Source organism: Nerophis lumbriciformis, linkage group LG31, assembly GCF_033978685.3.
Source record: "Nerophis lumbriciformis linkage group LG31, RoL_Nlum_v2.1, whole genome shotgun sequence".
NCBI classification, from domain to species: domain Eukaryota; kingdom Metazoa; phylum Chordata; class Actinopteri; order Syngnathiformes; family Syngnathidae; genus Nerophis; species Nerophis lumbriciformis.
The window spans coordinates 26,844,600-26,872,432 of NC_084578.2; the positions used below are offsets into that span (position 1 = coordinate 26,844,600).

Consider the following 27,833-nt stretch of genomic DNA (forward strand, 5'->3'; position numbering starts at 1 on the left):
TCTAGATTTCGTTACGGGATTCCCGGTGTCTCGAGGTAACACCACAGTTTTAACCATTGTCGACCGTTTCTCCAAGGCCGCACAATTCATCCCGCTTCCCAAGCTCCCTTCCTCCTCTGAAACAGCTGACCTCCTCACCATGCACGTCATTTAACAGCACGGTATACCTCTGGATATCGTATCTGACCGGGGCCCCCAGTTCACCTCCCGGGTATGGCGAGCCTTCTGCAAGGGGATCGGTGCCTCAGTCAGCCTCACTTTCGGATACCATCCACAGAGCAACGGGCAGGCGGAAAGGGCCAACCACATCCTGGAGACAATGCTGCGCTGCGTTGCCACCCGCCAGCCCGCTTCTTGGAGCAAGTTCCTTCCCTGGGTCGAATACTCTTACAACTCCATGAAGAGCTCCGCTACCGGTATGTCCCCTTTTGCTGGGTTGAATACTTTTACAACTCCATGAAGAGCTCCGCTACCGGTATGTCCCCTTTTGCTGGGTTGAATACTCTTACAACTCCATGAAGAGCTCCGCTACCGATATGTCCCCTTTTGAGTGCTCTCTGGGTTACCAACCCCCCATGTTTCCCCAGCAGGAGCAAGAGGTCGCAGTACCTTCTACGAGGGCACATATCAAGCGTTGTCGAGAGCCCAACGGCACTGGAAAGAGCCACAGAGAGGATGCGCCGCAGTGCCAATTGGCGCCGCATCCCTGCACTAACAGGTGATGTTGCTCGGCAAAGACCTCAGCCTCCAGGTACCATCGAAAAAATTAGCCCCGCGATATGTTGGACCTTTCCCAATTGTGTCTATTATTAATCCTCCGAGGGTGGCTCTCCCACTCTCGGTCAAGCGACACCCGGTTGTACATGTCTCCCAAGTTAAGCCGGTAGCGGAGAGCGCTCTGTCCCCTTGTTTAAAAGACAATGAGTCAATTCTTAAATTAACCTTTTATTATTTATTAGCAATATCAAATACATACAAATGTTGGCAGTATCATGTGCATAGTACAGTAGACCAATGTATTTGTAAAATTGATAGTGCGCTTATTTTCATAAATACACTTTTCTCACACAAAAAATCTGAATTGCTCAGAAAAAATTTGAAAAGCTTTGTTTTTTTTCTGCTTTGATGAGCTATATTTCTTTTGACCACTGATGGCGGTAGAAAGGTGTCTGTGTTAGAATGAGTTTTTAATTTAAGTAGCGACTACATCGTCTCACCTTTTAGTTTCTTCTGGGTACGGCAGATCTAGCCATAACACACTTGAAAAAAAAGTAATGTCCAGCAGAAGCATATTCCGGTTTTGGCACCAGCTGCTAGTCTAGATCTGACCGATCTAAGTCTAAGACTATATCTGACCAATTTAAATATATGAGCATGAACTGATAAAGCCTACTTGGATGAGAGGCAAAACATCTTCTAAGACAAACCAAACAGTCCAGTTGCGATCGATTGAATGCCCTGAGTATACAATGACCTGGATGAATGAGAACATCAATAGACTGCAGGAATAGGTCCAATTAAAAAAAAAAAAGTATGGGATTATTTGGGTTTGCATGTAAAATGTGTGATACAAACAGTCATGCAGCGTGTTTACTTATGCAAAGCTGGATAGCCAGTTAACATCTAAATGTTCTCCAAAAGGTTGGTCTTTTCATGTATTTCAGTCAAGCTATTTACAAAAAGGAAACATGGGAGGCTAAAGGCTACCAGGAGCGAAACAGCTACACAACAACTAAGCACACAAAACCGCACAAGCTAGACATACACAATAAGTGTCCTTTATTGAGCAATATTCCAGTTTAAAACAAGTATCAAATAATTATAGTTGCGTATTACTTTAAAGATACAATGTCTCCAAAGCGGAAACATATTGAAAAAGTACCCAGTAACAAACGTGTCTGCATCATTTAACTTTGATCTTAAGTATTGTACCCCGTAGTTGTTGCCAGAAAAAAAAAAAATCCACTTCAACTGAGAGACAGCCTAAGTCCATTTCGGACATTCAATAATAAATAGTTTAGTGTTTTTTATGATGCCCTTTGTTAATTGTTTCTCTTGATGAAACCTTTTCTAACATTCCACACTAAAAAAAAAAAAAATATATGTATGATTCTTGCTGATATTGTATCGGGTCAATATCGGTATCGCCAATAGTCGAGGCTCCAATATTGGCATTGTATCGAAGTGAAAAAGTCGTATTGGGACACCCCTAGTAAAAACTGTAGGACCCCAAGCACCTAATGTCCATTCGCTTCTTTTCTTACAAGGCACCTTTACAAAGAACTATAGCTCACCAAAACAAAGCAAATACATTGTACCCAAACAAAGTATAATTGGCTCCTACAGTTTGTGTCTAAAAATGTAAGCTGAGGTCATCCCTCAACATATGAACTTGTATGAGGCATAAACAGTATCAAATAAGACAATAGTTGTTGTCTTAATATAATTTGTGATATCTTTGAGGCCTTTTGAATTTTATTTGTAGGTGTGTACGGCAACTAGAAATCAAGTGTTAACGCTGTACGGAAAAGGTGGAATAATAGCAAAAGTAGAAATGTTTGAAATGTGGAAAAGCCTAGATACTTTGAATGAGCTACATTTGGATGTTGGAATGGTGTGAGAAATGAGGACGTAGTAAGAATTCTGAAGATCAAAATACATTTGTGTTTAAATTTTTTTGACATTTTGGAAACATTTGGAATGTTGGGAGGTGGAAAATTGTTTGCCGAAATACCCTTATGCCATGAATGTTGTCATGTTGGAATAAAAAAAAAAATGGAACTTTTAAAATTCAAGTATTTTATCACGGAAAATGTGAAATTTCAGCAAATGTGGGACATGTTAAGAAATGTGTCAATGAGTAGCCATCATGTCCCAGATGAGCTAGACATTTGAACATGTTGGAAGGGTTTTAATCAGTGAATAGTTGAGTGTCAAAAAATGGGAGGAATAAAAATATGTTGAATTTTGGTGCAGAAAAAATATACAGTGGTACCTTGGGATGCAAGTTTTCAGGATGCTTTAGTTTGCAAGACAAAATTGGGGTTGCAAGCCTCCACACGACTAGTTAGCGTAGTTAATGTCATAGTAAACCCCATAAAATCCGATCAAAACATCTGGTCTTACTCGCTTGCATTAGCTTATAGCAAGAGATGGACATAACTTTGTTTTCCAAGTATGGGAAGAAGAGAGTGTGAATGACAGTGCTGAAAAGAAGACGTGGATGATATTCATTGAATTAAAGAAATAAATCATTAAAACCATGACAGAGTGGTGTGTAACAGACTAACTTGGTGAAGCAGTTGGAGCGTAGCACTGCTAATCTGCACCTTACTAAAGCAGAATGAGTGCATAACGCCAGACAAGGATGTTAAAATAACATCTGAACAACAATCATTTATCCAAGAAAATATGGACAAGCTGCTGATGGTGTGTTTGAGATAGGCGGTCGGAAGGAGATGCAGTAGAAGTTTGTCCTTCGAGGTCAAAGCTAGGGATATGAATCTTACAGCTCACGACTCAATTTGATTATGATTCTTGGGATGATGATTGAAATAGGGATCAATTCTTGATTTATCAGAATTCTCGATTCGAACAGATTTTCGCAATATATTATTTGGTATAAAATAAATTATAAAAAAACATTTTTAAAACAAGTTAAAAATGCTCCTCTTAGTTGCTGACATATGACGTATAGGTGCACTGAGTAAGCACAGACGGCTTCAAAAGTACTTAAAAAAAATTGATTCTTTAAAGATAAGATAGCAATTTAGATGTGAATGGATTTTTTCCGCCACAGCTAGTAAATGCTGACCATAGTCATTACTTCATAAACTACAGCAACTTGTTTGTACTACATTCTATTGTATTGTTTTTAAAACAATATGTTTCTAAAAGTTTTTTTTTTCTAAAGGCATGTACATAATACAATTGTGCTGTTTTAAGAGGCAAAGCTTGATTTGATTTATTTTCAATGGGCGAAGCTGTTTCTCAATACAAGTTGTTCGAGGTAAGAGCTGCGTCACAGAACTAATTAAACTTGTATCCTGAGGTACTATTGTATGCAAAACCGTGTATTGTTACTGTTTGAATAAATCCACATATTTCTGAGAATATGCAGTGGACATTTGTTTTAAGGCTATTTCCTTTGTCAGAGTTAACACATTCTAAGAAAAAGATAGTTATTTGTTCTGCAAATCACAAATGTGCACTGCAGAGCATGCTGGTTTCTCAGGAGGTAATTTGAACCACACCACTTCTGTACTTCATCAGAACCTACAAATACAGGTAAAAGCCAGTAAATTAGAATATTTTGAAAAACTTGATTTATTTCAGTAATTGCATTCAAAAGGTGTAACTTGTACATTATATGTATTCATTGCACACAGACTGATGCATTCAAATGTTTATTTCATTTAATTTTGATGATTTGAAGTGGCAACAAATGAAAATCCAAAATTCCGTGTGTCACAAAATTAGAATATTACTTAAGGCTAATACAAAAAAGGGATTTGTAGAAATGTTGGCCAACTGAAAAGTATGAAAATGACAAATATGAGCATGTACAATACTCAATACTTGGTTGGAGCTCCTTTTGCCTCAATTACTGCGTTAATGCGGCGTGGCATGGAGTCGATGAGTTTCTGGCACTGCTCAGGTGTTATGAGAGCCCAGGTTGCTCTGATAGTGGCCTTCAACTCTTCTGCGTTTTTGGGTCTGGCATTCTGCATCTTCCTTTTCACAATACCCCACAGATTTTCTATGGGGCTAAGGTCAGGGGAGTTGGCGGGCCAATTTAGAAGAGAAATACCATGGTCCGTAAACCAGGCACGGGTAGAGTTTGCGCTGTGTGCAGGCGCCAAGTCCTGTTGGAACTTGAAATCTCCATCTCCATAGAGCAGGTCAGCAGCAGGAAGCATGACGTGCTCTAAAACTTGCTGGTAGACGGCTGCGTTGACCCTGGATCTCAGGAAACAGAGTGGACCGACACCAGCAGATGACATGGCACCCCAAACCATCACTGATGGTGGAAACTTTACACTAGACTTCAGGCAACGTGGATCCTGTGCCTCTCCTGTCTTCCTCCAGACTCTGGGACCTCGATTTCCAAAAGAAATGCAAAATTTGCATGGTTGGGTGATGGTTTGGGGTGCCATGTCATCTGCTGGTGTCGGTCCACTCTGTTTCCTGAGATCCAGGGTCAACGCAGCCGTCTACCAGCAAGTTTTAGAGCACTTCATGCTTCCTGCTGCTGACCTGCTCTATGGAGATGGAGATTTCAAGTTCCCACAGGACTTGGCGCCTGCACACAGCGCAAAATCTACCCGTGCCTGGTTTACGGACCATGGTATTTCTCTTCTAAATTGGCCCGCCAACTCCCCTGACCTTAGCCCCATAGAAAATCTGTGGGGTATTGTGAAAAGGAAGATGCAGAATGCCAGACCCAAAAACGCAGAAGAGTTGAAGGCCACTATCAGAGCAACCTGGGCTCTCATAACACCTGAGCAGTGCCAGAAACTCATCGACTCCATGCCACGCCGCATTAAAGCAGTAATTGAGGCAAAAGGAGCTCCAACCAAGTATTGAGTATTGTACATGCTCATATTTTTCATTTTCATACTTTTCAGTTGGCCAACATTTCTACAAATCCCTTTTTTGTATTAGCCTTGAGTAATATTCTAATTTTGTGACACACGGAATTTTGGATTTTCATTTGTTGCCACTTCAAATCATCAAAATTAAATGAAATAAACATTTGAATGCATCAGTCTGTGTGCAATGAATAAATATAATGTACAAGTTACACCTTTTGAATGCAATTACTGAAATAAATCAAGTTTTTCAAAATATTCTAATTTACTGGCTTTTACCTGTATGTCTACAAAAACACAGAAAATCTAACATCTAGTTTGGTCACAATTTTTTGGAGAAATATCACACAGTTTGCAAATGGAGCTACAGTAGGGAAGGGATTCATATGGCCCCATCCCTGGGTGGATCTCGTGTGAGAGAAAGAGGGGGGCGTTAATTATTTTGCAATACATTCTGCTGAAAATTATGGAAAGCGCCACTCTGCATAGCAACTGACGCTATGGTCAAAGTTGCAATTGCCACAAAACACATTTTAAGATATTCAACACTACTGCCATTTGGCGGCTAAAGTGAATAGTGCAACCCCCCAATTCATCAGGTTTCATGTGTCAGGTAAACCGCAACGAATGGGGCCATATGAATCCCCTTTGTACTGTAATTTCCAGGGCACACCACCAGCCTGCAGAGTGTTTCAAGTCGGCAGCTGTCAGCAGCGTGGAGTGCAGGTCACGCTGGTCGTCGTCTCACAACTGGGTGTTCTTGTCTGGGTGCTCAGCTTTGCCTTTACTGACGCTACTTTCATTCGATTCAAACGCCCTGTTTTCCACGTAATAGCGCTTCTCTTTTGCTTGTTCAGCGCAGCCTTCTTCCAACGACGGAGACTCGCCGTCCGTCTCAGCTGTTCCTCGATCACATTTCTTTTTATAGACTTGGTAACCTGTGGAGTGAAATGCAAGGTTTTTTGTCAAATAAGATCTTTTAATGTAGTCGTTAACATTACCAATAAATGATGTGACTTTTATGTATGTCTATAATGCGAACGAAATAAGTCCAAAAAGTGACTATCATGCACACAAATCATGACGTCAAACATGTAGCCCTGTGTTTACAGAAGTAAATATGCCTCGACTCATATCAATGTCAGTCCTGGAGTTTGTGCAACTCGAGTCAACATTTACTATTTCAAGTATGAGATTAAGGCTGGACAATGATGGCTAAAATATTAATCACAATTTTTTTTAAATGATACTGAAATCCCTATTAATAACACCAATATTCATGAATTTGAGAGTATTTATTGCACCACGAAAACTCAACTTTAAATATAATTTAAAAGAACAACGGACGTAAATTAGTAACGAAAAAACAAGTAAAATAGCAATATAAACAGCAATACATTTTCAGTTTTAATATTTTTTTATTCAGTTTTAACCTTTTACACATATTTTACCACCAAAGATTGTGTGCTTTTTAAATCAAGTAAGATTTAATAAAATGTTTGTTAATTAAATGAATAAATTGTCACATTTATTGGTGCAATACATCTTTCGACAATTATGACCAGTATCTTGAGTCAAAGCATAATTTTGTAAATGTATCAATAAGTGATTTAAGCACATTATGCTTGTGTAAAGTACTTTTTTGAAAACTTTATTTTGTAAGTGCAGTCAGACTGGCTGTGGCACATCGCGCTTTTATTGTGAAGGGGGCCATGTGCTGTTGTTCTAAGCCAGGGGCACACCAACGCGGTGCCCGCGGGCACCAGGTAGCCCGTAAGGACCAGATGAGTAGCCCGCTGGCCTGTTCTAAAAATAGCTCAAAAAAATTAAATTGTATTTATTTACTAGCACGCTGGTCTCGCTTTGCTCGACATTTTTAATTCTAAGAGAGACACAACTCAAATAGAATTTGAAAATATTTTAAAGACTTGGTCTTCACTAACTGACAAAGAAACAGATAACAGATTTGGTGTCCAGTTCAAAGTGTGACATGATTTATTTAAAAATTTGAGAGTTGACTTTTGTATTTTACATGATTTATTATTTGTACAAACATGGTGCAAAGTAATTCATGATTTGTTAAAAAATGTTAGTGGCTAGCTAGTTAAAATGGGATATTGTGATTTCACAAGACTGTCTTAGAAGTGATCATTTGAAAATGTTCAATTTGAAAAATGTGCACTTACAGAAAATATAAAAATAAATTGTTGCATATTGATATTTATCTGTTTCTATATATATTTATTGTGAGAAATCATTAAGATGATCAGTGTTTCAACAAAGATAAATATCATTAATTATTAATAATAACATAGAGTTAAAGGTAAATTGAGCAAATTGGCTATTTCTGGCAATTTATTTAAGTGTGTATCAAACTGGTAGCCCTTCGCATTAATCAGTACCCAAGAAGTAGCTCTTGGTTTCAAAAAGGTTGGTGACCCCTGTTCTAAGGTTTGCGAGTTTGGTGACAACTTGAGGCTGTTTATGAAAAAGAGAGCGCCTCTCGAGTTGCGACTGCTATCCTTTTTGTACATTGATCTTACAATAATGATGTCGTTCCCAACAACACAAGCAGATAAGATGTGTTGTGGGTGATATGGATTGTTCTTGATAGCTTTAGCTTTGTAGTTTACCATCCATCCATCCATCTTCTTCCGCTTATCCGAGGTCGGGTCGCGGGGGCAGCAGCCTAAGCAGGGAAGCCCAGACTTCCCTCTCCCCAGCCACTTCGTCCAGCTCCTCCCGGGGGATCCCGAGGCGTTCCCAGGCCAGCCGGGAGACATAGTCTTCCCAACGTGTCCTGGGTCTTCCTCGTGGCCTCCTACCGGTCGGACATGCCCTAAACACCTCCTTAGGGAGGCGCTCGGGTGGCATCCTGACCAGATGCCCGAACCACCTCATCTGGCTCCTCTCGATGCGGAGGAGCAGCGGCTTTACTTTGAGCTCCCCCCGGATGACAGAGCTTCTCACCCTATCTCTAAGGGAGAGCCCCGCCACCCGGCGGAGGAAACTCATTTCGGCCGCTTGTACCCGTGATCTTGTCCTTTCGGTCATAACCCAAAGCTCATGACCATAGGTGAGGATGGGAACGTAGATCGACCGGTAAATTGAGAGCTTTGCCTTCCGGCTCAGCTCCTTCTTCACCACAACGGATCGATACAGCGTCCGCATTACTGAAGACGCCGCACCGATCCGCCTGTCGATCTCACGATCCACTCTTCCCTCACTCGTGAACAAGACTCCGAGGTACTTGAACTCCTCCACTTGGGGCAAGATCTCCTCCCCAACCCGGAGATGGCACTCCACCCTTTTCCGGGCGAGAACCATGGACTCGGACTTGGAGGTGCTGATTCTCATCCCAGTCGCTTCACACTCAGCTGCGAACCGATCCAGTGAGAGCTGAAGATCCTGGCCAGATGAAGCCATCAGGACCAAATCATCTGCAAAAAGCAGAGACCTAATCCTGCAGCCACCAAACCGGATCCCCTCAACGCCTTGACTGCGCCTAGAAATTCTGTCCATAAAAGTTATGAACAGAATCGGTGACAAAGGGCAGCCTTGGCGGAGTCCAACCCTCACCGGAAACGTGTCCGACTTACTGCTGGCAATGCGAACCAAGCTCTGACACTGATCATACAGGGAGCGGACCGCCACAATCAGACAGTCCGAAACCCCATACTCTCTGAGCACTCCCCACAGGACTTCCCGAGGGACACGGTCGAATGCCTTCTCCAAGTCCACAAAGCACATGTAGACTGGTTGGGCAAACTCCCATGCACCCTCAAGGACCCTGCCGAGAGTATAGAGCTGGTCCACAGTTCCACGACCAGGACGAAAACCACACTGTTCCTCCTGAATCCGAGGTTCGACTATCCAGCGTAGCCTCCTCTCCAGTACACCTGAATAGACCTTACCGGGAAGGCTGAGGAGTGTGATCCCACGATAGTTAGAACACACCCTCCGGTTCCCCTTTTTAAAGAGAGGAACCACCACCCCGGTCTGCCAATCCAGAGGTACTGCCCCCGATGTCCACGCGATGCTGCAGAGTCTTGTCAACCAAGACAGCCCTACAGCATCCAGAGCCTTAAGGAACTCCGGGCGGATCTCATCCACCCCCGGCTTTAGCTTTGTAGTTTACCCTGTGTGTCAAGTAGCCGTCTCAACATTGTTTCGTTCAGTACAGGATGAATGAGTGTTTCGGGGGCTGAATGAGACATTATGTTTCCAAACAAATGTTCCTTCTCTTCATAAAGACAGCATTTCACTCACATTTATGATATTCTGCATTTAACAGCGGATTTTGTTTTATTGGCCAATTCTGTGACTTGGATTCGTTCACGGTTACATGAACGCGGAAATCATACGCCTTACATTTTAGGTTGTTTAGTGATTATTGATTTGGCATACTAGGTACGTGTCAAATAAAAACTAACAAACATGGTGAGATTCCACACTTCTAGTAAGAAGTGTGTGTTTTTTTAGACTAAAACGCTCACTCATCCGTTTCACCGTCACAAGCTCAGGTGTTTGCATGCACCTTGCGCGACACATTAATCTTTTTTTATCTTAATTAAATATATTTCTATGATCATGAGAAGCCATAATTGAAATCAGAATCAAAATTGTATTAATTGTCTAAGCCCTAGTTTGTTGGGAATTTGTCTGTAGCATGTCTGTACCAAGGGCCGTGTGGTTGACAAAACAAAGCAAAAGTCTTTCTATATTTTATACCTTTAATTTAATTCATCTTTTCAACACTTTTCTGTTCTTTCATCCAGCATTTACTTTCTTGCCTGTCTGATTTGGCAAAGAATTGCAACGTTTGTCACCATTCAATGACATGGAGGTCGGATGAACGTCACCTGAACTGCAGTTCAATCGGATACATACCTGATTTATATCCACATATGAAATAGGCCTGGTTCGGATTTGAAAACAAAGCAATTGTACTGTTCAATTTATAAAAAAAATAAATAAATCTGAATTGACCTGTAGTGTAAACATCACCTATATGACTGTTCAACATGTCCTTTAAAATAAATTGATTGATTGATGGAACTGAGTCAATTTGAACTGAAGGACTAACATGTGAATAGTATCGTTCATCCAAGTTCATCCAAATTCATTGCATTCTCAGGGCATTGAATCCATCGCCACTGGAATGTTTCAGGCCGTGCTTAAAAACTAGATAGGACAGCTGGAACTGAGGTAATCGTGTAGGTTCAAAGTTTTTATCTTCCAAGATAACGGATGGGTGGCATCACCCTTGATAGAATTCCATTCAGTTGAAGAATATTCTGTTGCAACTAAATGTCATCCTAACAAGAGTGATTCCACCAAAGCGAGTGTCATTGGGTGGCAGAGGTCTCAGCCCACTCTATCTTGACTGTCACTTTACAACCCAAAAGAGTGAATCCATTCATTTTGTAGCATGCTACTACATTAGAAGATAATTACTTTGGATCTTTCACCATCACCCCAGACGAGAGCTGCCCTATCTTGTTTTGGAACATGAACTGATGAAGCCTGCTTGGATGAAAGGTGAAACGTCTTCCAAGAGTCAGTCCAGTTTTGATTGATTAAATGCCCTAACAAGGAAGACAAACATTTTTAAAGGTGCAATGAATAATTCTAAATATTCTTGCCACCTTCCTAGAAAAGATGATGGCCCGTGTAAATAGCTATATTGCCTCACTCTAGGATCTTATTTTGTTTCTTCTTGAGCCATTCTGCTGCCTTGGCTTTATTGTTTGGGCAGTTGTCATCCAACATTTCAACGGTACACTCTCAATGCGGTGAAGTCTACCTGTACCCTTCTTGGAGAAACAGCTACAAATCAGAATGTAGAGTATGTTTTAGTGGGGATAGTTTTGTTTTCTCTGCATCTGGGGTGGTATAGCTCGGTTGGTAGAGTGGCCGTGCCAGCAACTTGAGGGTTCCAGGTTCGATCCCCGCTTCCGCCATCCTAGTCACTGCCGTTGTGTCCTTGGGCAAGACACTTTACCCACATGCTCCCAGTGCCACCCACACTGGTTTAAATGTAACTTAGATATTGGGTTTCACTATGTAAAGGCGCTTTGAGTCACTAGAGAAAAGCGCTATATAAATAAAAATATATACAGGTAAAAGCCAGTAAATTAGAATATTTTGAAAAACTTGATTTATTTCAGTAATTGCATTCAAAAGGTGTAACTTGTACATTATATTTATTCATTGCACACAGACTGATGCATTCAAATGTTTATTTCATTTAATTTTGATGATTTGAAGTGGCAACAAATGAAAATCCAAAATTCCGTGTGTCACAAAATTAGAATATTACTTAAGGCTAATACAAAAAAGGGATTTTTAGAAATGTTGGCCAACTGAAAAGTATGAAAATGAAAAATATGAGCATGTACAATACTCAATACTTGGTTGGAGCTCCTTTTGCCTCAATTACTGCGTTAATGCGGCGTGGCATGGAGTCGATGAGTTTCTGGCACTGCTCAGGTGTTATGAGAGCCCAGGTTGCTCTGATAGTGGCCTTCAACTCTTCTGCGTTTTTGGGTCTGGCATTCTGCATCTTCCTTTTCACAATACCCCACAGATTTTCTATGGGGCTAAGGTCAGGGGAGTTGGCGGGCCAATTTAGAACAGAAATACCATGGTCCGTAAACCAGGCACGGGTAGATTTTGCGCTGTGTGCAGGCGCCAAGTCCTGTTGGAACTTGAAATCTCCATCTCCATAGAGCAGGTCAGCAGCAGGAAGCATGAAGTGCTCTAAAACTTGCTGGTAGACGGCTGCGTTGACCCTGGATCTCAGGAAACAGAGTGGACCGACACCAGCAGATGACATGGCACCCCAAACCATCACCCAACCATACAAATTTTGCATTTCCTTTGGAAATCGAGGTCCCAGAGTCTGGAGGAAGACAGGAGAGGCACAGGATCCACGTTGCCTGAAGTCTAGTGTAAAGTTTCCACCATCAGTGATGGTTTGGGGTGCCATGTCATCTGCTGGTGTTGGTCCACTCTGTTTCCTGAGATCCAGGGTCAACGCAGCCGTCTACCAGCAAGTTTTAGAGCACTTCATGCTTCCTGCTGCTGACCTGCTCTATGGAGATGGAGATTTCAAGTTCCAACAGGACTTGGCGCCTGCACACAGCGCAAAATCTACCCGTGCCTGGTTTACGGACCATGGTATTTCTGTTCTAAATTGGCCCGCCAACTCCCCTGACCTTAGCCCCATAGAAAATCTGTGGGGTATTGTGAAAAGGAAGATGCAGAATGCCAGACCCAAAAACGCAGAAGAGTTGAAGGCCACTATCAGAGCAACCTGGGCTCTCATAACACCTGAGCAGTGCCAGAAACTCATCGACTCCATGCCACGCTGCATTAACGCAGTAATTGAGGCAAAAGGAGCTCCAACCAAGTATTGAGTATTGTATTTTTCATTTTCATACTTTTCAGTTGGCCAACATTTCTAAAAATCCCTTTTTTGTATTAGCCTTAAGTAATATTCTAATTTTGTGACACACGGAATTTTGGATTTTCATTTGTTGCCACTTCAAATCATCAAAATTAAATGAAATAAACATTTGAATGCATCAGTCTGTGTGCAATGAATAAATATAATGTACAAGTTACACCTTTTGAATGCAATTACTGAAATAAATCAAGTTTTTCAAAATATTCTAATTTACTGGCTTTTACCTGTATATCTGAACACATTGACTTCACTTGAGGCCAAAGACCTCAAGTTAGTTCTCACCTGACCACGTCACATTGTCCCAAGCTCTAGAACTGAAATTGGGTTATGTGTAAACAATCAGCAGGTGCAGAAGTTAATCTTTCCTATACGTATATGTTTTATACTACCTTTGACAAAATTATGAATCATCAGTCTTGAATGATGTTTATTCAATTGTTTGATTCTGTATAAAAATCAGAACAAAACTATAGTAATATGAAATGGTAACTTTCTAGCTTTAGGAAACACAAATAAATCAGGAAAATAAATTGTGGTAGTCATTAACAGTTTCATTTTTAGATCAAGCTGAATGGAAAATACGGTAACACTAGTTTTTTGGGAAAATATAGAATCATTAAAAACTAAAACAAACACTAAAACACACCACTACTTTTTCGCACCACCTTTAGCTTTTAAAACAGCTTGCAGTCTCTGAGGCATGTACTGTACTTAATGAGTGAAAAACAGTACTTTTAATTAATCTTGCTCCAACTTTTTTTAATTACTGTTGTCAGGTCATCTTTGCAGGTTGGAGTCTTGTCATGGACCATTTTCTTCAATTTCCACCACAGATTTTTAATTGGATTGAGCTCCGGACTATTTGCAGCCCATGACTTTAACCTTATGAATTTTTCTTCAAGGAAACGTTTTAAAGTTATGGCAAGATGCATTATCATCATGAAAATTATGTCATCATTCCCAAACATCCTTTTCAATTGATGGAGTAAAAGATGTGTCCAAAATGTCAACGTAAACCTGTGCATGTATTGAAGATATAATGACAGATAACATCCCCAGTGCCATTACTGACATGCAGCTCCATGTCATCAAATACTGTGGAATTTGCAATTCATAACTGAATAAGATTTTCATCCAGTCATCTATATTCCATAATTGCTTTTCCTTAGCCCATTATAACCCTTTCTTTTCTGTTTAGGTGTTAATGACGGATTTTGTTTTGCTTTTCTGTATTTAAATCCCATTTCCTTTAGGCGGTTTCTTACGGTTCGACTTCAGTTTCCGCCCATTTGTCCTTCATTTGTTTTGCTGTGCATTTTCTGTTTTTAAGACATACTGCCTTATTTTTTGACTTGACACTTTAATGTTTTCCTTGGAGCATAGTTGCTTTGAGCCGCAACTAGCTTAGCTTCGTTAGCTTAGCAGCTAGCTAGCTGAGAGAGGGGCGGTGAGACAGAGAGTGGGTGCTTTGCAAGTTTGATAAGACTACTAAATATGTTTGAGAAGGAATAAAGAGAGCTGTAAAACATTTAGAAGCACACAGATAGAAAGATAGTACTTAGTAGAGATGCGCGGATAGGCAATTATTTCATCCGCAACCGCGTCAGAAAGTCGTCAACCATCCGCCATCCACCCGATGTAACGTTTGATCAGAACTGCACCCGCCCATCATCCGCCCGTTGTTATATATCTAATATTAATAAAAAAATTAAAAAAAGGGTGAAAACTACGCGAATTGCACCTTGTGCAGACAAGATTTTTCGATCGGACACGGAGGAATTAGCGATGTAAAAGACCACGTTGGGACAAAAAAACACAAGTCTAATGCCGTTGCTAGCGATACAAGTGGAAAACTTTCAACGTTTTTCGTCGCCCAAACAGATTCTTTGGATGTGATAAGTGCCGAAGTTTTATTTACGGAGGCAATAATTGAGCATGGACTTCCAATCGCACTGGCTGATCACATGGGACAGTTAATAATGTAATGCAACCTTTAAAAATCATTACGCGGTGATCGCGATCCCAAAAATAAACTTTTCTTGCATGATAATGTCCAGAAAAATTCGCTTTATATTACTATAGAGTCCTTTTAACGAATGAGTTTGATGGTTTATCACAAACCTTAAATGAAAGAAGTCCTTTGTTCTCCTGCACCATGCATGCGCAATCCTGTCGGCTGTATTTCACAGCACGACATACTGTAAAAAGTGTTTATACTATTTATACTTTCAATTAACAAATTGAAGTCTTGTGAAAGGTTGACAGGATAACTGGCATTAACTGTCAAAATAATTTCAAACTATTGAAGTTAGCTTACAGAATAAACATGTCAATCAACCCATATGATTTTTGCTGTAATATTTTTGTTTTGAAAAGTCACTGTGACTGATAGAAAAGTGATGGTTTTAGCAACATTTTAACCTGTCTGAATGCTAATAGTCATTTTGCGTCGGGGGGCGAAGCCCTGAACCCTCCACCAGGACTTTGTCCTGGACCTACCGGGGCCTGCGGCCCTTGGACCCTGGCTACTAGGTTTTTCTGATTTAAAAGTTGGCAGGTATGGTGAGGTTATAAAGCTTTTGCCTGTTAAAGAAAGGAGACTGATCCAATGCACAGACATTCGCGTGCCACGCTGTCACGACCCAGACGCACACCAGTGCGCAATCATATGGGAGCCGCGCTGAGCGCACCTCCAAGCGCGTCTCGCTGCCGGCGACGGCCAGATATGGGCCCACGCTCCAGCGCCATCCATTTTCAGGGCTAGTTGATTCGGCAGGTGGGTTGTTACACACTCCTTAGCGGGTTCCAACTTCCATGGCCACCGTCCTGCTCTCTATATCAACCAGGGTGAGCCCCACCCCTTTCATGAGCGCACTACGCGCGGAGTGACCCCTGTTACGCGCCCCCGGCAACAGGGGTGGCAAGCAGGTAAGCTGCGCGGGCGGAGCGCGCGGAGTGACCCATGTTACGAGCCCCCGGCCACGGGGGTGGCGGGCAGGTAAGCTGCTTACCTGCTGCGCGTGACGCCGGCCGCGGCGAAAGCGGACGAGGCGGGGTGTCGGTGCGGTGGGCGCGGTAGTGACCCTGGACGTGCGTCGGGCCCTTCTCGCGGATCGCCTCAGCTACGGCTCCCGGTGGGGCCCTCTCGGAGGAAGGGGCCTCGGTCCAGGACCCCGGCGAGGCGTCCCTTCTCCGCTCCGTAAAAGTGTCCATCTCTTTTCTTTTTTTTTCTTCTGTTGTGGCATATGCAGCAGGTGCCTGCTCGTTTTTCGTATGTGGGTAACAACATTTAACTATGTATATATATTTCCGAATTGGTTTAACTGCCACCCGCAAAAAAAAAAAAAAAAAAAAAATTAATCCGCCCGACCCGACCCGCGAGCGGATAAAATCTTAGTTTTTTTAATTTCATCCGCCCGATCCGCGGATAATCCGCGGACTCCGCGGTTGTGTCCGCAAACCGCGCATCTCTAGTACTTAGCAATAATCCTACCAGCCATGTGCCTACGAAGCACTATGACTGAACACACAAGGCTTGGGAGAATATGATGTGGTCACAAGATAGAAAAATGGAAGTGTTTGTCATCAAGTGGACTCAACAGGTTTGTTTGCAGAGAAATGTTGAATATAAACCCAACAAAAATGTCACTATTGTCAAACATGGAGGTGCAAACGTTCTACTTTGCAATGTTTCTCCGAACAAAGTCCATAGTGACGTATATGAAGCCTGGCTGACCAACTACAATAAAAATCTGACCTCTGTGATTGTCAACAAGAGTGTCTATACCAAGTCCAGTTTTCCTGGGGAAAGTAAACTCAAAATATTTTACATCTGCTCAGTGAACGCTCACCTCCCACAAACAGGACGGCCACTACCAGCTGGAAGATGCTGTAGATAAGCGGGAATGCAAACATCACCTCCAACTCAGCTGGGCTGAAGGACAACTGGACAATGGTGCTGCACAACTGGGAGTTCTGGAAACCAGTCTCCAGTGCAATTGTACGACACCTGAAAAACAACTCACCATAATTAGGACTCTATACACGCGTAGTAATCGAAAATCTACGGAAGGCCATTTGTGCAGTAATTGCCAGTGCGTAAAGAAGAACTGAAATGAAATGCTGTTTGGAAAATGGGAGATTTCGAAAAAATTGGCAATTTTCAGAATGTGGAAACTTGTTAGACTTTATGCTTTATTCAGTCCCTCCAGGATTTTGCTTACTAGTTTTGTGATTGTTGCTGCCTTCAATGTCTGAATTTACGGTATATTTTTAGAAAGTTTGAGGCTTATTTTTTTCAATAACATGGAATCCACTTAGGAATTTGTGATCAATGTTTTAAGTGTTCCTTGTGTCCTCAAAAAAACACACTCAAAGTGCACTGTCAAACTACTTTATTGTTTTAATGAGTTATAACTAATAATATTAATTAATTATAATTATGAAAAGAAGCACAACCGATTGTTCCCTGTCTGCTCTGTCATCGTCCACAAGTTGCAGACATTCCCCGTGTTTGTCCATCTTTTATACATTCATTTATGTTCGAACACATTTATACCTGCACGTTAACAGCATTTGTGAACTGTTGAGGCGATCTTTACAGGTATTTGCAGTTGGTAAATAAGAGACAATGAGGGATTATCATCACAGTTCAACATCTCTGTCATATCAATGCTGCCTTTTTCCTAAGTCAGCATTGCGAATGAAAATCTGATCGTATTTATCATACCCTGGATAAATAAAGCTTAAATAAATATGTAAATACATGTAAAATAGTAAGTGGGGACAATGGTATGCTGCTAAATCTTTATATACTACATTACACAGAAGGCTTAGCACTGCAGACAAGAAGAGAGAGTAGGTCTGAGCTACGCAGGAGGACGACAGTTGTGCCGTTTGATCAATAAAGAGTTGATACATTGTTACCAATTACTGTAACAAAAACAAAAAAAGTTTTGATTAGACTGTTGGAAATTCGATTGGCAAAAAGGGCACTGATTGGTCAACATGTGCAAGCTTGCGAGCAATAGGACTAACTTTTATTATATTAGATGGGATTGGTCAAATTTGCATGAATTGGCGTGATCGCGACATCACAAATTCCAAGATGGACTGTTTAATGTTGAAGTAAGTGAATTTAGAGATGTGGGAAACGTTAATCTGTTTTAATGGGAATTATTGAAGCGGTACATGTAGAATTTTGGGAAAACTGGAAATGTTGGAAATAGTCTACGTTTTGATTGAGCATAATGTTTAGGTCTTCAAAATGGTTGGACACATGTGAGAGTCGTTACTAATCTTAAACTCTAAGAGATCTGTGTTTGGAAAACAAATTGGGAAAAGTAGGAATTTTTGAATGTGCCAAAATTGTTTCTCCGAATGCTTTGATGCTAGAATGATTTAAATGGGTTTAGAAATGTGTAAAAAAAATCCACTCATTAAAATGTTTTTGGGGTTTTTTGTCCACAAAACATGGTATTATTACCAGGAAAAAGAGAGTTGTTGTAATGTCAAAAGTAGATAGCCTGAATGCCCTGAATAAATTTAACGTTTTAATGTTTGAATGAATCAGTTGACAAATATTACATTTTATCTTCAAAGGTAATACTGACGCCCTGTGATGAGGTGGCGACTCGTCCAGGGTGTACACCGCCTTCCGCCCGATTGCAGCTGAGATAGGCTCCAGCGCCCCCCGCGACCCCGAAGGGAATAAGCGGTAGAAAATGGATGGATGGATGGGTAATACTGACATGGCAAATGTGAGAATGTTTTGGAATTTATGAATAGCAGGCCATCATATCCTGAATTAACTAACATATTAATGTTCAATTGCTTTATATCGGTTGAGAAATGTGGGACTAGTTGAGTGTCAGAAAATGGAACGAAAAAAAAAAAAAAGAACAATATTGTGCAAAAAAACATACGTGTGAATGCTTCCTAATTCTCTAATGTGCATTTTTACTGCTGCGCTAAATCTACGCATCCTGGGAACAGCATCCTCTGCAGTGGACATTTGTGTTTTGAATAAGAGGTCTATTTGTACCCAATATTGCTTAGGGGTGCCAGATAAAAAAATAGATTTACATCCAAATCGAGATTCGTATTTACTCCAATCTAAATTGATTCAAATTTTTCATTTAGATTTTAATCATAATCAGGAGATGTTATATCACCATTTTAGTAAAAGTGTTCACAGAGTAGGATTTTTTATGGTGCAATGGCGCTGAAATAGAACAAGATTAATAAAATAGGATTAGGAATACAATACAATATATATATTTTTAAAAGACGCTTTTTAGGCCATATTTGCGCTTTCCTCGCTGTACGTATAAGACATTTGTTAGCAGATAAGATGCACTTTTGTAACCTGTTCTGAAAATTATTTATTCCAATTTACATATACCAAATTATATTTTGCGAGAATTGGTTTGTATTAAAAAAGGTGTTGAATCGAGAATCATTTCTCATTCAAATTGTCACCCCAAGAATCGTAATTGAATTGAATCATGAGAAGTAATATAATATTCCCATCCCTAATATTTATAATTCTGACGAATGAAATAAACCAACTGTCTACTGCCCATAATGCTGATCTCAGAATGATATAAGAACCACACCATTGCATTATTTAGATCAGTTCGGAAATGAGAAACAACTGTCCATAGTTTTTAGGGCTGTAATGGTAGATACTGCAGTATTTCGGTTACAAAGTCTTCACGATAATGCCGTGTGGTGTGACGGTATCAAATGAAAACTTGGTGAGTGTAGTTTTTTTTGGCGCTTTAGCGTTGGCCGGCTCTGAAAATAAACTACATCTTCCAGAATCCTCTGCGCAACAAGGAGCGGCAAACTGGGGGCGTGGAACAGGAAGCAGGAAGTGAATGTTCATACTAGATCAGATGAATTGTTTTTTTGGCACATTTCCTGAAAACGTCATTAAAACTCTGTCTGAGTTATGTTGCTATCAAACAGACAAACAAACCCTGATGAAAACACAACCTCTTTGGCGGAGTTAAGAAAGTCTGCCTTATGCAAAGCAAAGCGCGCCACTTTTGTCTTGAGTGTTTCAAAATGGACACAGCCAGCTGGTCACGTGGCAGCGCACGGAGGGAAATCACCAAAAAAAAAATATATATATACACATCTGGTGTGTATAGGTTGTGAACTGGCGCCTATCCCAGCTGCACTTGTGTGGAAGGCCTTGTACACCATAGATATCATATTTGTAGACACAGCATTGGCTGCTAAAGCGCAGGAAATTCAGCAGCCAACTTAAAGGGGCATCTACTTGTATTTTATTTTTTTATTTTTATTAAGGATCCCCATGAGCTGGTTGCCTCAATAACCCACTAGTCTTCCTGGGGTCCACAATTCAATACAATTACAAGTAAAAGCATATAATTATAATTACACTATACAGAAACAAATAAAAAATAAAAGCATCAATAAGAAAACAAGCAAACAATTTACAGTCACAGAATAATAATTACCATTATTATTCTGTGACTCATTATTCATTATTATTATTTCAGCAGCAGAAACGAGGAAAAACACTATGCCAAATCACTGTTCTGCATATTCTTGCTCGAATCTGCAGACAGTGGAAAACAGGTCACGGGGGATTACTTTTTACAAGTACCGTATTTTCCGCACTATAAGGCGCACCGGATTATTAGCCGCACCTTCAATGAATGGCATATTTCATAACTTTGTCCACCAATAAGCCGCCCCGGACTATAAGCCGCGCCTACGCTGCGCTAAAGGGAATGTCAAAAAAACAGTCAGATAGGTCAGTCAAACTTTAATAATATATTAAAAACCAGCGTTCTAACAACTCTGTTCACTCCCAAAATGTACGCAAATGTGCAATCACAAACATAGTAAAATTCAAAATAGTGCAGAGCAATAGCAACATAATGTTGCTCGAACGTTAATGTCACAACACACAAAATAAACATAGCGCTCACTTTCTGAAGTTATTCTTCATTCGTAAATCCTTCGTCTTCGGTGTCCGAAGTGAAAAGTTGGGCAAATGTACGATCCACTGGCAGATGTTGGCGTCGTCTGGCGCTGCCTCCTCGTCTTAGTGAAGGTGTGTTCGCCTTCTGTCATCCATTGTTCCCACGCAGTTAGCAGTCTAGCTTCGAATGCCCTGTTGACACCAATATCTAGCGGCTGGAGGTCTTTTGTCAATCCACCCGGAATGACGGCGAGTATTGAATTAAGCGCGTAAGCGTGTCTCTCAATGTGCTGTTATGAGCTAGCAAATATAACAACTACACTACCCAGCATGCAACGATAGTTACGAGCATGCGCGGTAGCCCTGAGAAGCGTTGTTGTATGCTGGCAGTTAGAATGTGGTTATGAGCACGCTGTGAGTAAACGTTGAGAACTCAGTTAACACGCCTCGTCTGCATTATTTATAATTAGACAGACAACACACTTAATAGGAGCCATTTTGGGGTCTTTACATAAACACACAAATGGAAATGAAACGTCACATATCCCAGCATGCACCGCGCGCTTCTTCGTCATCCACTGTTCCCACGCAGTTAGCAGTCTAGCTTCGAATGCCCTGTTGACACCAATATCTAGCGGCTGGAGGTCTTTTGTCAATCCACCCGGAATGACGGCGAGTATTGAATTAAGCGCGTAAGCGTGTCTCTCAATGTGCTGTTATGAGCTAGCAAATACAACAACTACACTACCCAGCATGCAACGATAGTTACGAGCATGCGCGGTAGCCCTGAGAAGCGTTGTATGCTGGCAGTTAGCACGCTGTGAGTAAACGTTGAGAACTCAGTTAACACGCCTCGTCTGCATTATTTATAATTAGACAGACAACACACTTAATAGGAGCCATTTTGGGGTCTTTACATAAACACACAAATGGAAATGAAACGTCACATATCCCAGCATGCACCGCGCGCTTCTTCTACGGGGAAAAAAGATGGCGGCTGTTTACCGTAGTTGCGAGACCTAAACTTTATGAAAATGAATCTTAATATTTATCCATATATAAAGCGCACCGGGTTATAAGGCGCACTGTCAGCTTTTGAGAAAATCTGTGGTTTTTAGGTGCGCCTTATAGTGCGGAAAATACGGTAAGAGTGAACATTACTATTTATTGTATTTTGTGAATCGAAAGTTATTGTCCTGTATTTATGCCCCCCAGTTAAATTGTTGCCAGCTAGCTGTAAGCTAAACAGAAAATCAGTTTGGGATTTAGAAAGTTGAAACTTCATTAAACCTGTCAGCAGATGGAGATGTTGCCCTTTTCAAGATAGTGGCCCCACGTATCGTCAGCCCCAATAGGCAGTAGTGGTCCATGTGATGTTTATATATATAATGTCTACGGTGTACACCCTGTACAAGTCACTACCTCATAAACCGTCACCCAGGAAATATATTTAAAGTCAACGAAGCGAAACCTCAGTGGATGTTTAAATTGGCCCTTTAAAGACATCAACTGTAAGTTATTTTTTAAATATTTGCTTGAAACAGTAGATGTTCCTGCACAATTATTTACACCTTAAATACAAGTTTGTAGTAATATATATGATTAGAACATTTTAGCATTATATGTGTTCAATTACAGTAGGTGTGTTTATCCTAAACATTCCTGCACTTCATTTTACACATTATCACATCTTGTATTTTTTTTGCATATACTACAATAATATCGTACCGTGGTCTTAATACCTCGATAATATCGTACAGGAAGATTTTTCATCTGGAAAGTTGAATAACGTGTGGTGAGTAAGGCAGTACAAGAAGACAGTTAAGAAGTAGAAGACATTATTTCACGTTTAAGTGGCAAGAAACTTTGAGTACAACTGTAATAAATGCAAATGGGTCATTTGAATTACATTGATTTTTGATTCGTTTGTCCAACAACTTATTACTGTCATATAACGTAGATATCTACATCCTGTATTTTAAGCTGCACTTTAAATTTAGCAGTGAATTAGAGTTGTCCTGATACCAATATTATGGTAACGGTACCGGTACCAAAATGTATTTTGATACTTTTCAAAACAAATAAAACCGCAAAAAAATTTTAATTATTGGCCTTATTTAAAAAAATAAAAAATCATACGATAAATTAAACATATGTTTCTTATTGCAATCAAAGAACTATTTTGTCATTATATAACAGTGAACATACTCGACAACTTCTCTTTTAGTAGTAAGCAAGCAAACAGTTTACAAAAACTCCTAATTTGGCTGCTGAAGTATGCAGTAACATATTTTATCACTTTGTCAAATTTATGAGGGACATGCGGTAGAAAATGGATGGCTTGATAATTTACTTTTCATTTACTGTTAATATCTGCAAAATTTCTCTTTTATCTGCACTTCCGTTAAAATATAATAATCACCTATACTCTTCTGTTGTTTGGATACTTTATATAATTTCTGGGTTATACTAAACATTTTTATATCAACCCAATACCAAGTAGTTCAAGGCTCATACATTGGTCATAATTACAGTTCTTCTGTGTCCAGGGTTGTATTTTCTGAGTTTCTAAACAATAAAAATGACAAAATATTTTGTGATAATAAAACATAGCTATGTAATCATTGTAGTATTGACTATTTATGGGTCTTGTATTTGGTATTGTTACAATTGATGTCTGTGTAGATCCACCCAACACTAGCTTGCTGTTAGCGGTTAGCTGTTGTATCCTCCTACGGTCTGTCGTGAAGCATGTTTAGCTAGTCCTCGTCCTGGAGAGATGATACTTGTAAGAAACATAGTTTATTTGTCGCCATGGAGGCAAGGATTACTGATTTAGAAGTAGCTAAAACACTGCTGACTGTGGCTGGACGTTAGCGGCTAGCTAGCCATGTTTTAAAGCACCTCTTGCTGAACGCTGTGTTTCAATGTTATAGCTTCACCTTTATCGTTAGTTTTCAAGCCAAATGAGTCCATTCTCCCTTTTTTTTATCTCTATACTGTTACAGATTTTAAGTACTCCGTGCGTGTGCGTTGCTTAACATGCGCCTCTGCTAGTAAAACCAGCAATGTCACGATGTGACGACGGCGCACAGTCATGTCTGTTAAAAAAACAACTTTTCAGAGGCAGTAAAGTACCGTTTTTCATTCATTAGTAGCGCTGTACTTTGACATATCTATGTGTGGCATACTGGTACAACTCTACAGTGAATTATGTAGAATATCACAATATTATTGTGACTGCAGTATCGTGATACGTATCGCATAGTGACGTTCTTGTCAATACCCAGCCATTTTTCCAGGTGGAGAAGGACATGGTTTTGAGTTTTTTTCTAATGAGCTGGCGCCACTCACTTTCACAACAAAGTGATGCATTGTGGGTTGCTATTTGCTAGGCTCTGCACGAAAATGGTTTATGTCATTGTGCATCTATCACCTTACCTGTACCATGGTTGTCCAACAAAGCGGGCCATAAGGAAACCCATCCCAAAGCCAATAAAAGGGTAGACTGTTCCGATTATCCACAAGGAAGGGGAAATCGTCCAGGAAGATTGGTAAAGAATTCCTCCAACCACAGCAATGATGACAATGAGACCAAAGCCTGCAATGGACCCAACCTTCACACAATAACAATGTCACTTTTAATGAAGAAAAGAAGAATTGATGTATATTTATACCTTGAGGATCTTCTTAGCCACGTGGGGCCATCTACGTTTCACATATATTCCCACGGTAATTGGGACAAGGAGGGCCACTAAAGTAATACCTGCGGAATAATAAAAATGTCGTGTCGATTTTCATGAATTAACTATGATTTTTTCACTCACCAATGCTGTCATACGGGATTTGGATTGTGTCTGAAGAAGTCCAGATGGAGGTGTAGATGAGCAGACAGAGTGGCATCATGCCCAAGGCCAGGATGGAGGAACAGGCTGTCATACTGATACTGCAAGAAGGAAATGGATTACTGCTAATTCTACAAGCCTCTCTAATTACATTTTGTTTAATAAGGGTCATAAGAAACGCTGATAATTTTTGGTCCAGTAACCAACTCAATGGAGTGATGCTGACCTAAATGATAATGGTAAATGTTGATCAACAAAACTTGGAAGTGACAAAACTCGATTTGAAGTTTTAGATATGATCTACATGGACAATTGCCTTAGAGGGCGCCACAAGGACAAGGGGGAAATAGTAGTGCCAAGAGTTCATCAGGCCAGAATATGTGTTAAATGGGTTCCCCCCATACTGCTCACCAGAATTGGATTACAGGTAAACCAAACCAATGGGGGACTGTCATCAAAAATGAACAGTTGTGTCAATGTAAACTAGGAAGTGAGGAACAAAAAAATAAAAATAAAAAGGAAGTGAGTGTCATTGAAACTACAAGAGGAGTTGAACTTTTTAATGCACAATTACCGTAAATAAAAGTGTTTTCAGCCTGGATTTGAGCTTCACCAACGCTGAAATCCTGTGTTGCATCTTCTGGAAGACTATTCTAGATTTTAGGAGCATAAAAACTGAAACGCCGTCTCACCATGTTTCCGCCCTGACTCTGGGCACCAACAAGAGACATGAGGTTCTCAAAGGCAGAGATAGTTCATATACTTCTAACATGTTACAGACATTAACATCTGTTTCAATGTAAACAAGAAAGTGAGGACGTGAGTGCACGGAGTGACATTAAAACTACAGGAGTTGAACATTTTAAATACATGATCGTAATGACTGAGACTTTACAGACATGAATGTGGGTGCAGTATCTTGCCCACGGATACTTGGACCTGATCATGGGAGAGCTGAGGATTGAACTCACAACTATCATGTTGGGAAACAACCACTCTACCACATGAACATAACCTCACACACTGTCTTCAGCCATTCACTGATGGACTGTAGATCCACTAAATCAATGAATAGACATAAGTCCAGACAATATCTTACATTAGGTCCAAAACTAGACATCAGAGTCAAGACAATGTCTTACCATAGATCCATAACTAGACGTCAAGAGTCCAGACAATGTCTTTACATTAGGTCCATGACTAGGTATCACAGAGACCAGATAATGTCTTACCTTAGGTCCATGTCTCCATCTAGCCAGTAGCAGATGATATTAGAGCCGGAACCTCCTGGACAGCAACCCATGATCACGATGACAATGGCCTGAACAGGCAGCACGCCAAAGGCGATGGATAAGGCAAAGGCGGTGAAAGGCATGATGCCAAACTGGCAGAGGAAACCAATAATGATGCCCCACGGTCTCCTGATGTGCCCCCAAAGTTTCTTGGCATCGACCGTGCAGCCCATTGAAAACATCACCATAGCTAGCATGATGGTGAGCACCGTACTCAACACGAGACTCAATGTTGCATTGAAGTCACTGGTCGGAACGAGGCAGTTGGCGCCCGAGCAGATGGTGGCCTCGGCGAGGCACTGAAGACCTGCAGTCGTTTCCTGGAATACAGACATTTTGGAAACGTGATGGCGGGAGAAAATGATCCGTGCCTGTTAACTTTGAGGGACAAATGGAAGTGTGCTCTTTGGTAGCTTGTAATTTGTAGATTTTACTGGACTGACTCATTTTCTGTTCCTTAGGTTATCCAATAACGTGACGATGACTTAACAGACCAGCCCACTGCTTCAAGTGCAAGTGGGAAGGAAAATGGCATAAAAAAATTAAATGAAGCATTGTTATGTTTTATGGGGTCAGTGTTCAAAAGCATGTGCATATAAAATAATCGTTTTGAAGTATGATTGCACCATCAATCTTTGGAATGATCTTTGGACTCTTAAAACTTTATAGCACACTTAAACCATGAAGCATCATGTCCTATAAGTTTAATGCAGAAGAAGTCATTGTGACACCAACACTTTTGGTGTCACAGTGCCATTTGTACCCCCATGAAAATCAAATGCATGATAAAAATAACTGTGAAATATTGTTTCTACAAAGCAAACTGTTTTGCACATTAATCTGATTGCATATTTAATATAAATAATAACTTAAAAGATTCATTTAAACTACAATGAACACCGGAAAATAGCGTTTGTGGCCTGCCCATGCTTACTAAAATTAGATTTTACAATGAAATACAAACCCCGTTTCCATATGAGTTGGGAAATTGTGTTAGATGTAAATATAAACGGAATACAATGATTTGCAAATCCTTTTCAACCCATATTCAATTGAATGCACTACAAAGACAAGATATTTGATGTTCAAACTCATAAACTTTTTTTTTTTTGCAAATAATAATTAACTTAGAATTTCATGGCTGCAACACGTGCCAAAGTAGTTGGGAAAGGGCATGTTTACCACTGTGTTACATCACCTTTTCTTTTAACAACACTCAATAAACGATTGGGAACTGAGGAAACTAATTGTTGAAGCTTTGAAAGTGGAATTCTTTCCATTCTTGTTTTATGTAGAGCTTCAGTCGTTCAACAGTCCGGGGTCTCCGCTGTCGTATTTTACGCTTCATAATGCGCCACACATTTTTGATGGGAGACAGGTCTGGACTGCAGGCGAGCCAGGAAGTACCCGCACTCTTTTTTTACGAAGCCACGCTGTTGTAACACGTGCTGAATGTGGCTTGGCATTGTCTTGCTGAAATAAGCAGGGGCATCCATGAAAAAGACGGCGCTTAGATGGCAGCATATGTTGCAGCATATGTTGATAAATGGCTTTCGTTTTGCATAGTAGAGCTTTAACTTGCACTTACAGATGTAGCGACGAACTGTATTTAGTGACAGTGGTTTCCTGAAGTGTTCCTGAGCCCATGTGGTGATATCCTTTAGAGATTGATGT

At 40.5% G+C, this 27,833-nt stretch overlaps 1 protein-coding gene across 1 annotated transcript; it reads right to left on the reverse strand.

The window, feature by feature from the left end:
* Window positions 1-5,865: 5,865 nt before the first annotated feature.
* Window positions 5,866-27,664, reverse strand: slc10a2 (solute carrier family 10 member 2). Its single transcript, XM_061926254.2, has 6 exons — window positions 26,100-27,664; window positions 24,850-24,968; window positions 24,700-24,788; window positions 24,464-24,639; window positions 16,914-17,071; window positions 5,866-6,529 (listed from the first exon to the last, which is right to left on the reverse strand). The coding sequence occupies exons 1-6, from the start codon at window positions 26,492-26,494 to the stop codon at window positions 6,336-6,338; spliced, it is 1,131 nt and encodes a 376-aa protein (XP_061782238.1). The 5' UTR covers window positions 26,495-27,664; the 3' UTR covers window positions 5,866-6,335.
* Between the last annotated feature and the right edge of the window lie 169 nt (window positions 27,665-27,833).

Excerpts from the sequence above, each read along its gene's own strand:
- slc10a2 (XM_061926254.2), bottom strand. The coding sequence starts at position 26,494 with ATGTCTGTATTCCAGGAAACGACTGCAGGTCTTCAGTGCCTCGCCGAG. Across the intron at positions 24,789-24,849 it reads AATCCCGTATGACAGCATTG|GTATTACTTTAGTGGCCCTC; the intron begins GTGAGTGAAAAA and ends ATTATTCCGCAG. Across the intron at positions 24,640-24,699 it reads TGGCTAAGAAGATCCTCAAG|GTTGGGTCCATTGCAGGCTT; the intron begins GTATAAATATAC and ends TATTGTGTGAAG.